Source organism: Gorilla gorilla, chromosome 1 (genome assembly GCF_029281585.2).
Source record: "Gorilla gorilla gorilla isolate KB3781 chromosome 1, NHGRI_mGorGor1-v2.1_pri, whole genome shotgun sequence".
NCBI classification, from domain to species: Eukaryota; Metazoa; Chordata; class Mammalia; order Primates; family Hominidae; genus Gorilla; species Gorilla gorilla.
Window position 1 is genome coordinate 206,385,885 of NC_073224.2, and position 13,824 is coordinate 206,399,708.

General features: G+C 43.6%; 1 protein-coding gene across 2 annotated transcripts in view; it reads left to right on the plus strand.

Moving 5' to 3' along the window:
- Positions 1-13,824, plus strand: part of CSMD2 (CUB and Sushi multiple domains 2) — a 647,961-nt gene that overhangs the window by 589,289 nt on the left and 44,848 nt on the right. The window contains exons 50-54 of one of the 2 annotated variants that reach the window (XM_055391224.2): positions 404-589; positions 1,366-1,560; positions 3,537-3,710; positions 5,244-5,492; positions 13,608-13,781. In XM_055391224.2, the coding sequence (XP_055247199.1) occupies positions 404-589; positions 1,366-1,560; positions 3,537-3,710; positions 5,244-5,492; positions 13,608-13,781 (978 nt within the window). The remainder of the gene's footprint in view (positions 1-403; positions 590-1,365; positions 1,561-3,536; positions 3,711-5,243; positions 5,493-13,607; positions 13,782-13,824) is intronic. The other variant, XM_063700513.1, reaches the window with a different exon arrangement.

Sequence of the window (13,824 nt, forward strand, 5' to 3'; positions counted from 1 at the left end):
CTGGGATGCCAACTCCCACCATAGCAGCCCTAATTCATCCTAAGAGAGTTCCCCCTCAGTGGAAAAGAAAATTCTCTCTTTTGTTTGGAGAGTAGATACTTGAATGTGTCTACACTGTGTTTGTGGGAACAGATGGCGGAGAACTGGTTTCACCCTGAGGCTCCCTCCCATATATTTTGAGCTACAGCTTCTTTGCACTTCTATCTTTATTCCTTCTTCCAAACTTAAAAAAAAAAGAAAAAAAACTCTTCTGCTGATGATCCTCTGATTTTCTTTTTTATTATGAGACTTTACCCTTTAATTAGTTTTTACTAATAAAAGGACCTTGGGAGGGGAGGAAGGATAAAAACAGTTTCTCAGAATACCATCTTAAATGCTCATGACATTGTTTTCCTTTTGCTAGCTCTTTCCTGTGGGCTTCCTGAGGCCCCCAAGAATGGAATGGTGTTTGGCAAGGAGTACACAGTGGGAACCAAGGCCGTGTACAGCTGCAGTGAAGGCTACCACCTCCAGGCAGGCGCTGAGGCCACTGCAGAGTGTCTGGACACAGGCCTATGGAGCAACCGCAATGTCCCACCACAGTGTGTCCGTGAGTCCTCGGGCAATGGAGGCGGGTGTAAGGAAGGGCTAGGTAGTCAGCTGGAAAGATTCCTGCAAGGAGTGAGCTAAAAGCACAGTAATGAGGGGGAAAAAAAAAAAACATGGACATGGAGGTTGGGGGATTTCAGAAGAGGAGGCAGGTGCTGAAACTGCTCTCAGCATTGATAACCATTGTGTCCTAAGATGTTTCCACAAACCACCATGGAACTTAGGAATGGCCTGGTCCACTCCCTTTTAGATGGAAAACCTGTCAGAAAGTTTGCATGAATGTCCCTTGATTCCAAAGCTCTAAAAATAACAACTTTTAGGCCAGATCACAAAATGGCAACCTCCTCGGCTATGTCCCATCCAAAGACAGAGGTTTTTGTTTTGTTTTGTTTTTTGGCCTACACGGTGCTTTATAACAAATTTTGAATTACTCTGCAATCTTTTAAAATCAAGAAATTTTACATTAAAATCCAGATTTCTGTCTTCTCTTGAAAAATGAAAATCTAATCAAATGCAACTCAAACATTCAATAATCAACCTTGACTGAGTACTATTTCCCTTTTTTAATTTTTAATTTTTTAGCAGAACTGTACTCCCCAGTTTGCCACATCCCCCACCCAACCCACCTGTTCATTTACCAAACCTGCCCGAGAACTGAAGATTCCTGGATTCTTCATTATTGCATTAAGGTCTCCAAGTCCCTAGATCTGGGCTCTTACAAGGTCTTCCAGAATTAATCAAGTAATTAATCCTCCTCTCTTTTCCTCATTTCCCCAGCTGTGACTTGTCCTGATGTCAGTAGCATCAGCGTGGAGCATGGCCGATGGAGGCTTATCCTTGAGACACAGTATCAGTTCCAGGCCCAGCTGATGCTCATCTGTGACCCTGGCTACTACTATACTGGCCAAAGGGTCATCCGCTGTCAGGCCAATGGCAAATGGAGCCTCGGGGACTCTACGCCCACCTGCCGAAGTAAGCCCAGGAAGGGAGGGTGGGCAAGTTTGGCAGGGTCCCTCCTACCTAAGCTGTCTCATGCATGGAGTGAACTGGGGTGGGGGAAAAAGGGGTATCACCAGGGATTGCAGTGTACTGCTTTTTAAACTCTCATCTAGTAGAATCAGTAGCTGGGAAAATGCCTACTCCTTTACTCCTTTAAGGAAGTATTTCTTAGCATCTTCTCATCTTATCAAAAGCTGCTTTTGTCCAGATGAGCATGCACTAATTCATTTCTTTAATATTCTTAGGCTCTTACTATATGCCAGACACTGTAGAGGTTTGAAGATAAAAGATTTTGGTTCCTGCCCACAAGGACTTTATAGTCTACTGGAGAGGCAGACACATAAAGAAGTGATGATAATGTGGTGCGATAAGACCTGAAATGGGAGTGTATATAGGAGGAATGAGGGTAGCACAGGGGACAGGTCACCTAAACCTGCCTGCCTTCTCCATTGTCAATTGTTTTTCTTTGGTTCTTTAATACACTTTCAAAGGTCGGAATCTCTGGGAAGACACTCTGAGACAGAGGCTTATTAGGGGGTGCTCTTGAGAACACCACCTACAGAAGGGAAAGGAGGGAAGGAAGCAGGACTGGGCAGAAGGAGAATTGAGCTCTGATGCAGTATCCATGAAAGCCTTAGCTCACCCCCCAGGGAGCTCTGGATGGCCCTTCAGAATTGTCACAAGTTGGAGCAAGGGAACTGTTATACTGCCACACTGACCAGCCACTGGATGCAGGCTGGCCTAGGAATGGGACATGACCTTCCTAGGTGGGAGGACTCCTCAACCACAGCAATCTGAAAAGGGCTGCCAGCCAAGGGTTGTTTTCCAGCAGCTGGGGAAATAAGTCCCTCGGTCCTAACAGGGGCTCTGAGTAGCTCATCGCAGCATGCACTACGCTAGGGATATGCTCATCATATTTATGTGACCAATGCAGATGTCACAGAGGAAGCAAGTGATTGTAAAGAGGTAGAAGGAAGTGATCAGTGAGAAGTGGGAGTTTGAAACTGGGAAGGAGGAGAAATGGTGTCTTCCAATGCCTGTGATCCAGGTTGGGCATAGATCCCAGCATTTGAGAGGCTGAAGTGGGTGGATCACTTGAGGTCAGGAGTTCGAGACCAGCCTGGCCGACATGGTGAAACCCTGTCTCTACTAAAAAAAAAAAAATTAGCCATCATGGTGGTGCCCACCTGTAATCCCAGCTACTTGGGAGGCTGAGGCAAAAGAATTGTTTGAACCTAGGAGGCAGAGGTTGCAGGGAGCCAAGACTGTGCCACTGCACTCCAGCCTGGACGACTGTGCAAGACTCCGTCTCAAAAAAAAAAAAAAAGCCAATGTCCGTGATTCATGACACTGTTGTCTTTGCACACTGTGGTGCAGACCACACAGTGGGATGTAACCACATATGTGGCAGAGTAGTCCCAAGCGTTTGGCAGCCTCACTACAATGCAGCCACTCACATTTCAGTGCAGCCTTGGCGATTAGGCCTCACCTCGTACATCAGCCAGAGGCTCTCAGCAGTGCTCTGTTGACAAAGCGTGTGAGGCTGCTGCTGGGCTCAGAAAAGAAGGGCAAGGAAATTGATTAGCAGTGTCTGCCCAGGGCACTAAGGAGCATACCACAGGATCACCATCTCTTCCTAACCACAGTGCACATCTCAGCCACCTGAGGAGGATTAAAAAAATACACAGGCCAGGGCCCTATCTGCAAAGCTGGTGAGTCAGGCACCTGCAGTGGAGCCGGGCATTTTAAACAACCTTCAGGGGCTTCTGGAGACACCTCCAGTTGAGGTGTCACATCACACAAGTCAGCAACACAACCCATATTCTGGTCAGGAATTCAAGCAGAGTAAGGTTAAACAGGTCTTATTTTTGTCACAGTTCTTGCTAAGCAGAAGCAGCCATGTCCCTCCTCTTGGGGCTGGCTTACTGAGCATCTTGTGATCATTTTAGTCATCTCCTGTGGAGAGCTCCCGATTCCCCCCAATGGCCACCGCATCGGAACACTGTCTGTCTACGGGGCAACAGCCATCTTCTCCTGCAATTCCGGATACACACTGGTGGGCTCCAGGGTGCGTGAGTGCATGGCCAATGGGCTCTGGAGTGGCTCTGAAGTCCGCTGCCTTGGTAAGTGACCTCTGCAGGCCTATCCTGCCCAGTTTTTCTCCTTGAGATAGATTAGATCTTTCCAAAGCTGAGATCCAGTCTTTAAACAGTATCATTTCACCTATTGACATAAAATGCTTAATCCAAACACCAACTATTGGCCATCAGGCATGACTAAAACCCTGGAACAGCTTCTCCTGGGCCACCCAAAAGAAGGAGAAGAACCTCAGATCTAAAGAGACAAGCTTTTGAGGGGTTCTCATTCTGGTTAGAAAGACAATCCCTTCCTACTGGCCTTTGTATAATGAGTGAAGCCCCAGTCTCCATTTTTGGCAAATTTGCAGACACATTCCTGTAACACACCTAAAATACCTTTTATATTATCTATTAGCAAATTTTACACACAACATATAGATCTATACATATATACTAATCAAATTACAGAAACATAAAACAACCTGGCTTCCAAAGGACAAAGTTATCGTTTCCTCCATGGCTAGTCCACTCCCTGGTTCTATGGTTCTGTCACCTCTCACACCTTTCTTGGACCCCTGGAGTCTAAAAGCGGGCCCCAGCCACATAAACCTAATAGGATAGATTGAATGGTCTGTCCTGGGGTGAACAGTACTGTCTTGCCACTGTCTCAGGCCCATTAAGGACACAGTCACAGGTTATTTCCACAGAGAGCCAAAGGAAGCTGGTAGAAATGCCAGGAATATATTCTACCCAAATCCCATATAATAAAAAGAATTCACCTAGGTGCTACTCAAGGAGAAGGAAGGAAAGATGAATTTAGCCAAACCATCTGTTTTTACATAGTTGTTTCAACACAGCCAGGTTTTGACTGCCTTAATGTAGACAGTGGTGCCCTCCATGCAGCAGATGCTCGGTGAAAAACAAGATGCCCAGACTAGGTGTGGTGGCTCACGCCTGTAATCCCAGCACTTTGGGAAGCAAAGGTGGGTGGATCATTTGAGGCCAGGAGTTCGAGACCAGCCTGGCCAACATGGTGAAACCCATCTGTACTAAAAATACAAAAATTAGCTGGGTATGGTGGTGGATGCCTGTAGTCCCAGCTACTTGGGAGGCTAAGGCGGGAGAATCCCTTGAACCTAGGAGGTGGACATTGCAGTGAGCCAAGATCGTGCCGCTGCAGTCCAGCCTTGCAGACAGAGCAAGATCTTGTCTCAAAAAAAAAAAAAAAAAGGTGCTCCTGAGTTTGAGTTTTTGGGGGCGTTTTTTGTTTGTTTGTTTGTTTGTTTATAGAAGGCTTTTTTGTATCTGGTTGGTAAGAAAAAGTGGGGGATGATCCTGGGGACAGTGAGGTAACTGATCATTTTGGACACATCTGTGTAGAGACACAGAAACTGAAGCTCAGAAGTGAGTGGCCATTTGGGGTACAACCTTGGGATTTGGGGTGCCAAGTCCTCAACACTATTTTTGTCATGTTGAGGGTTCCTGAAGTCACTCCTAGATTGCTACTCTCAGGGAGAGGTGGGAAAAGTAATGAGTTGTGGGATAGTTGGTCCTTTTCCCCACCATCCCTGTCTCTAGCCACTCAGACCAAGCTCCACTCCATTTTCTATAAGCTCCTCTTCGATGTACTCTCTTCCCCATCCCTCACCAAAGCTGGACACTGTGGGACTCCTGAGCCCATTGTCAACGGACACATCAATGGGGAGAACTACAGCTACCGGGGCAGTGTGGTGTACCAATGCAATGCTGGCTTCCGCCTGATCGGCATGTCTGTGCGCATCTGCCAGCAGGATCATCACTGGTCGGGCAAGACCCCTTTCTGTGTGCGTAAGTATGTCATCCACTCTCCCTAGTCATGGGGCTCAGATTCAACATGGACTTTCTCCCTGTCTCTTAATTAGATTAGCTAGAGGTTTGTTTTAAATATATATATATATATGATTGCTAATTTTTTTTTCAAAACTGAAAGCATTGTTGATCTAATGTTTTCAGTTCTCTGCATCATTAATCACTGTTTTCACCTTTATTATTTCCTTCCTTGTGATTTCTTTTGGTTTACATTTTTGTTCATTTTCTAGCTTTTGAGTAGGAATTTAATTCATTTATTTTCATTCTTTCATTTCTATTGAGTTTTATTGCTATAAGTGCTTAAGACTATGAAATTTCCTCTGATCACTCTTTAATTGTATCCTATAGAGTCTAATAATAAATGTTTATTATTTATTAGAAATTCTGTAATTTTGGTATTGATTTCCCCTTTTACATAGAAAATTTTTAATAGAAGGATTTGTTTCTAGGTGGAAGGCCCTTTTTTTTCATTATGTTATTCATTTCTAATTTTATTGCATTGTATGTAATATTTCTACTTCATGGAATTGACTGAAGCTTTCTTTGTGACCTAATAGTTGGTCAGTTGTTATGAATGTCCCATGTGCACTTGAGAAGAAAGGATATTAGGATGTCATGTTTTATTTATATATTCATGAGATATATCTGATTGATTATGTTGTCTATGTCCTTTACATTCTTACTTTTCACCTACTCAATCTGTTTTATTCTGAGAGATGTGTTTAAAGTTTTCTATTATTAGTGTGTTTCTATTTTTCCTTGCACTTCCTGTAGTTTCTGTTCTATAAAGATGGTTGCTGTCTTATTTGGTGCATAGATATTCATAACTAGTATCTCCATTGCACATTGTGGTTTTTAGCCTTTAAAGATTACTTTTTTGTCACTTTTAACATTTTTTAGCTAGAATTGTACTTTGCTTGATATTAGGCTTACAACCCCTGCTTTAATTCTTTTGCCTGATGCACCTTTGACCATTCTATTTTAGCCTTCTGATTCTCTTAGGTGTGATTCTTGTATGCAGTATAAATTGCCTTATAAGCTAACTTAACCATCTTTTTCTTTTAGTTGGTTAGTTAAACTCATTCACATATATTAATATGACTGATATGTTCGGTCTTAATTTTGCCGTCTCCCATTTCCCCCACTTCTCCACCCGTGGTAACCACCATTCTACTCTCTGTTTCTACGTATTTGACTTTTGGAATTATAATATTAGTTTAATTCTATTTTTCTTATAGGTTATTTGGTTGTTTTTTTGAGGTTCCTGATTATTTTTCCCTTTATCCTAAAGTCTAATATTTTTACTAGGACATGCTTCAGAGTTAATTATTCCAAGACAATTTCCCTAGGTATTCTATGGGTCTTTGAATATATAGATTCAGGTCTTTCTTTATTTCCAAAGACTTTTCTTGGATTATGGTTTTAAACACTGATATTGCTTTGTTTCCCACTGTTTTTTTTTTCTTCTTCATCAGCTCTGATTATGTGTACGTTGAATCTTCTTTGCCTATCTTCTCTCTCAGCCTCTCTCTCATTATTTTCACCTCTTTATCTCATTTTAATTCCCTTGGTTTTTTGCCTGACTTTCTTGAGTAACTCTTATTAAATTATCATTTGAGAATATTCTTTCTTGGGCCTCTTATACTTTAGCCTTCATTTCTCAGATGGTTTTGTCTTTTTCTTTTATCTCTTTAAAGCATACAATCAGTTATCTTTTATATTCTTCCACCTTTTGTCCATTTGTGCTGTTTAGTTTTTGATTTTCTGATTTTCATGGTGGTTTTTAAAATATCTCCAGATGCTTATTTGAGAATATTTAGTTCAGTTTAGAATGCTGCTACATTTTTCTTATGCTTCACATGTTTTGTTTTTGGTGAGGAGGTTTTCATCAGATGAAATGCTTGAATTCTTTTCTATTTTTTTCTTAAAGTAGCTTCGTATACATTTAGGTTGATGTCTTCTATTCATTTTATGGCTTTAGTGTGGTTTAGTAGTACCCTCTTCTGTCAGTGTTACAAAGTCTTTCTCTCTGATCGTTTTTACTTCTTTATCTCATTTTGATTATCTTGGATGTTTGCCTTTGTTTTGTTTATTTATTTTTTTTAATATAAGGTTTTGTGTGTGGTAAGGAAGAGGTTGTGTGTCATTCATTTTTGTTTGTTTGCGTGTTTTTCTTTTGTCTTGCAGAACCCCAGGTTTTCCCATCATTGCTTCTTATTCCCTTTATCACTCAGAGGATGTCACTTTCTTTTCTTCCAGAAGCAATGAGGGAGAATCACACACACTTTTATGTCCCTTTTCTGTGGTTGTACATTGACATACAAAGATTTGTTTTCAATATATTCATATATGAGATGGACTTTCTCCTTCTGGCAGTGATTTTAGATCAGTGTTAAGCCCTTCACCTGCTCCTCTCTTCTCTTTCTCATGAAGTCTTGCTCTCCACAAAAGCTTGAAACAGAACCATGAGAAGTAACTCTGCCTGGGCTTAGTGTATATTTCTCTTACATGTAATTTAAAGTTTGTAGCACTCTCTGGCTTCTAGTTAGGCTGCAGGCCTGGGTTTTCTATTATTTATTCTTCTGGTTAATCTGCATTTTTTAGATTTAGGCAACCACTGTTATGCTTAGCTGCCTGGAAGTAATTTGGATAATTCTTCACTTTTTAAATTTCCCTAAAGTGAACCTTTATGTAAAGTGCAAGTTTTCCTTCTTAATTTTTGTAAGGCAGGTTTTTTATTTTAATTCTTCTTCTTTTGGCTTTTTATATATGGGATGGGGCCATAAAATAATGAGAACTTCTCAAAAAACAATGCATGAAATTAGTCTTGATAACTTCTTAAGGGTTACAGAAAGCAAGACCCAAGCCAGATATTGTAGCTTGTGCTTGTAGTCCCAGCTATTCAGGAGGCTGAGGTCGGAGGATCCATTGAGCCTGGGAATTTGAAACAAGCCTGGGCAACATAATGAGATCCCATCTCAAAAATAATAAAAAATAAAGATCCATCTATATTCAGTCACTCTTTCAGATGTATCTAAATAAAACATGTTTAGTTTCACCCAGAAGAACATGTAGATGCCCTCAGGAAATTGGTGCACGATGTATACAAAGAGATTTAGGTGGTAAATAATAGAGACTGTCGGGGTCTGGGTGGAGAATGTCTGCCTGGCCTAAAGACATTGAAAGTTAGACTGGACCATATTCAAAGGCAGTGAGTGAAGTAGTTAGGCACTCAGGTGTGGACCCAGATTGCCTGGGTTTACATCTCAGCTCTACCATCAGATCTGCTGTGGCTATGTAACTCTAGGTAGGTCGATTTACCTCATTAGGTCTCAGTCTTGTCACCTGTAAAAAGCAGGCACCTCAAAGACTACTGGGAGCATTAAATAAATTAATACACATAAGATAGATCGGTGTCTGATCCAGATGTTAAGCAGCAGTTGCTGCTGCTGCTGCTGCTGCTGCTGTTGTGTGATGATGATGATGATGAAGATGATGGTAGTGGTGGTAGTAATGCTGCCACCATCACATTACAGAATCCAGGATCTCTTACACTAAGGCCCATTCTCTCTTGGAGCACAGAGGTTTGGGAATTATCTGGAGGAGGAAAGCAAGAATAAAAGAACAAATATTTGTAAGTGTTTACTCTGTGCTAGACACTGTGTTAGCTGCCAGTACATACGAAGTCAAGGTTTCCAATGTCAACCAGACTCTCAAAATTTTTCAGCTGTCCTCTTCATTTCCTCAGTCAGTTCCCTTGCCCTTTCTCCACACAGCTGTTTGACAATTCTGCCTCCTTTCTGAAGACTTATATTCCATCGCCCCTACCTACATTCTCAGCAAATAACTAAGTTAAACAGTTAAGATGGCCTGGAATCAGAGAAGCTGGGTTCAAAATTCAGATGAGACATTTAGAAACTGTGACCCTTGAACAAATCTCTTGAGTCCTCTGAAATTCTGTTTTCTGTGGGTATAGTGGTGGTGCCTACCTCATAGGGTTGTGAGGATTAAGTGAGACAATGACTGCGAGCCCCAACAATTGTTAGCTAATCATATAATATCACTTTCTATTCTGCAGAGATGATAGAAGCCATCAGACAATAGCTTCTCCTACTTTCAGCTTCCCCACCCACACATCTACTCTGTGTACATCCATCCTTGCCCCTTCTCTCCCACCTCAGTAGAAGAATCTCTCTCCCAGCCCATGGTTAATCCCTCCACCAGTCTCTGGATCTCCTTCCCTCCTGCCTCCTTAGTGAGCTTAGTCTATTCTTAATCCTCTCCTATGTTACCATGGACCTTCCCTTTCTGTTTCCCTCAGCTTCTAAGACCATATTCAATAAAGATTCCCTTAGCATCTACTATATGCCAGACCCTGTGTTAGGTGCTGAGGATCAACATGAATTGAATGTGTCATACATCATCTCTGCCCTTAGGAAACTAGGTCTAGTTGTCCTGAAATGTGCTCAAAAGCCCATTAAGTGCTCAAGCCTCATCAGGACCTCTACTTTTCTCCTAATGATGCCTTATTCTTCTGCCCATGGCAGCCTGTATTAGTTCAGAGTCCTCCAGAGAAACAGAACAAATAGGAGGTGTGTATAGAGAGAGAGTGCAATTTATTTTAAGGAACTGGCTCACACAATTGTGGAGGCTGGCAAGTCCAAAATCACCAGCATAGGCTGGCAGGGTGGAGACCCAGGAAAGAATCACAGTTCAAGTCTGAAGGCAGGCTGCTAGCCGAATTCCGTCTTCTTCCAGGGATAGCAGGCTGCCTTTTCTCTCAAGGCCTTCAACTGATTGGATGAGGCCCACCCACATTATGGAGGGCCTCATAATCTATTTCACTCAAAGCCTCCTGATTGAAATGTTATCTCATCTAAAACATACCCCTTCACAGAAACATCTAGAATAATGTGGACTAATGTTTGGCCATATGTCTAGGTATCACGGCCTAACCAAGCTGACACGTGAAGTTAACCATTACATGGCCATGCTGCTTGAGAGGGTTGCCTACACTAATTGCCTCCACCTCTCCCCTCTCATTAGCAGCAAAGGCCACTTCTCTGCTCTAGCCAGAAAGAACTTCCATCCCAGTCAACAGTACCTCTGGTCCTAGGCCATGTTCTAGAATGCTCAGAGCCTCTGCTACCCAAGAGCTGCAGAGCAGGAATCTGAGAAGTGCCAGCCAAAGCTTCCAAGCAGCCAGAAAGCCTGGGACCTAAAGAGAGCAAGAAGAACTTATATGGGGGCGCCAGAGATGACACCTGGTCACAGCAGCTTCTCCTCCTGCTGATCCTGGTCCAGGGCCTGTGGCTTGGGAATATGTGGGAAGCAGTGGGTAAGAGCCTGAACCAGGCAGGGGACACTTGCAAGTCACCAGTGGTCCTATTGATGAATCCGATGAACACATTTTCATCTTTATCTTATTTGATCTATCAGGGATATCTGACAATTCTTGAGGCTCTTGGCTCTGTGACAACTACCCCCTCCTGTAGAGCTTTTTGCTTTACTACTTTTTTGATCACTCCTCAGTTTCCTATAGGTTTTTTCTTTTTTAACATCTGCCCTTCAAAAAGTGGTATTCCCAAGGGTTTTAATCCTCAACATTCTTCTCTCTCTTTATATGAGTGATTTCCACCTTCAGGGAAGGGGCATCACGGCCTTTTCCAAATCCGGTGAAAGTAATGGACCCTCTCCCGAGCTGGCTGCAAACACCCAGTGCCTTGCATATAATTTCAGGGGTTTACAGATGCTGCAATGCTTATCCCTGCTCTCCCACCACCTTCTTGACCTGGCGAAGCCCTACTCACCCTTGAGACCTAGATCAGACCTCATGCCACTCCCTGTGGGACCCTCTTTGACCCACTCTCTCCCCAGAGGAGGGTAAAAGCCACGGTCCTCTGCGCTGGGCTCTATCTCAGCACCAGCCCACTGGGTTTAACAGCCGCTTCCCTGCCTGCCCGCCTACAAGTCTGTAAAATGAGCTTCCTGAGGTCAGAGAACGTTTCATGTTCTTCTTTGTATATTCCACTCCAAAGCAGAGTACCTAGCTCATAAAAGGCACTCAGTAGACATTTGATTATAAATAATTATGTGAATTGAATCTATTTTCAAAGCAACCCTGTGAAATGCATATCAAAATTCTTACTTTGCAGCTATAGAAACCAAGGCTCAAAGTGAATTATCCTTAGACCCAAAGTCAGGAAGGGGCAGAGCTGAGCCGAAATCCTGGTCTGCTGGCCTTCATAGCTCATTCTCATCTCACTATGCCAGGCTGCTTTGAACCCCTGTGGTCCACTAACAGCATGTCCCCTGCTCTTCCTGGCTCCCTCCACTGGAGTCAGGGTTGCTACTACTGAGATTTACAGAAGAGAACTAGCCCAGAAAACACCAGATCTGGCCACAGCAAAGACTGGGTGCTTCCTCATCTTACACCCCCGTCCCCATTATCACCGTTTGGGTCTTAGGTGGGATCCTCATGGATTTAAGTATTGGGCAAAGAGAACATCCCTTATAGTTCCTAATCTTCCCACAAATTAAAACCCAGAACAAAGCGAGAGGCCTGGCAAAAGCATCACGTGGGAGTTCAACTCCATGAGACCAGGGTGCCAGGCCGGGATGAAATAGAACTAAGGACTAAGGATCAAAGCAGAAGCCTAGGCATCCATCCATTCATGCACTTACTCATTCGCTGATTCACTCAGCAAATATTTATCACACTCCTGCTGAATGTCAGGCACTGGTACATACACCAAGGATGCAGCAATAACCAAAACCAAGTCCCTGACCTCAAGGAGCTTGCATTCAGCTGAAGGGTGATAAGCAATAAACAAATACAGAAGTGCTGTGGTGTGTTGGTTGCTGACAGTGCTATGGAGAGAGGTTGAGCAGAGCAAGGGACCTGGCAGTACTGGCCATGCTGGCCAACTAGGGACTAAGGGAAGGCCTCACTGACATGGTTAATTTGAGGAGAGACCTGAGAAGAAGAGGGCAGGAGTTAAGGGATCTCTGCAGGAACAATGTCCTAAGTAGAGAAAAAAGCAAGTGCAAAGGCCCTGGGGCAGGAACTTGCTTTGTATATTCATGAAACCTCCAAGAGGCCAGTGCAGCCAAATGGAGTGAGCTATACCACTGGGAGAAAGGAGGAATCAGAGGGATGCAGGGATAAGCATGGTGGCCTGCAAATACCACATCCCTTTTCTCTTCCCTGCTCATGTCTGAACAAAATAGTAAAACAGACTGGTAGGTGGAGGCCCAAATATTACCTCGCTTACTAATAAAGGCTAAGTTGGAAAATGGAGCTTAATGTGACAGTCAGATGGAGGCTGCTACATGAACCCAGAATGAAATGGATTCACCCACCCAGAGAGGCAACACTGCAGTGGGGCATGCAGCCCTGCAATGTTGGGGATAGCCTCCCTCCTCAACAGCTGAGAGCAGCCGAGAACATTGCTCCCTGCAGACAACTAGGTCCCTAGAAAAAGAAGGGATGCTGAGCCAAACATGCCAGCTCATTATTCCCAAGTTGCACAGATCAAAGTGCACTAACTGAACTCCCTTGCCATGGAAGGAATTGGAGGTAGTGGGTTCTCTCCAAACAGCAGCTCTGCTTCCCCAGTTTACCTGGGCTATTGATCTAGCAGAGTGACTGAACTCTGCACCAGTCTTGGTTAGTATTCACTCTGGTTCTACAAGGTTGGCTCAGGAATGAGGATGGGCCTAAACCAGCTGGCAGTTGGCCATCAGTATACCCAGCAATTAAGAATGGATCTGGGGAGCCGAGGGCATCAGAGGCAAGGAAAATAAGAAGCACTGACTGCTCAGACCACAGAGAACCACAGTCCAGCCCTAACACCCTATGGGAAGTCATAGAATGATTGATCTCAAGTTGTCCAAGCTACAGACATATCTTCAAGGCAGACAGAATGTTCCCCTGACAATTTCAGTTTATAAAGGTTTTACAGCAAAAGAGATTGAAGTTAGACTTAGGGCTGAACTTCACTGATGGCATAAGAGATGCCAGGTGAGAGGTGGATAAATTCTGAGGGGTGTGGAATAGTGGGAGGGCTTACCTATCTTCTGTTTTGGTTACAGCAATTACCTGTGGACACCCAGGCAACCCTATCAACGGCCTCACTCAGGGTAACCAGTTTAACCTCAACGATGTGGTCAAGTTTGTTTGCAACCCTGGGTATATGGCTGAGGGGGCTGCTAGGTCCCAATGCCTGGCCAGCGGGCAATGGAGTGACATGCTGCCCACCTGCAGAAGTGAGTCACCCTTTCTCTCCCACTCCAGTCCCCACCATCTCTG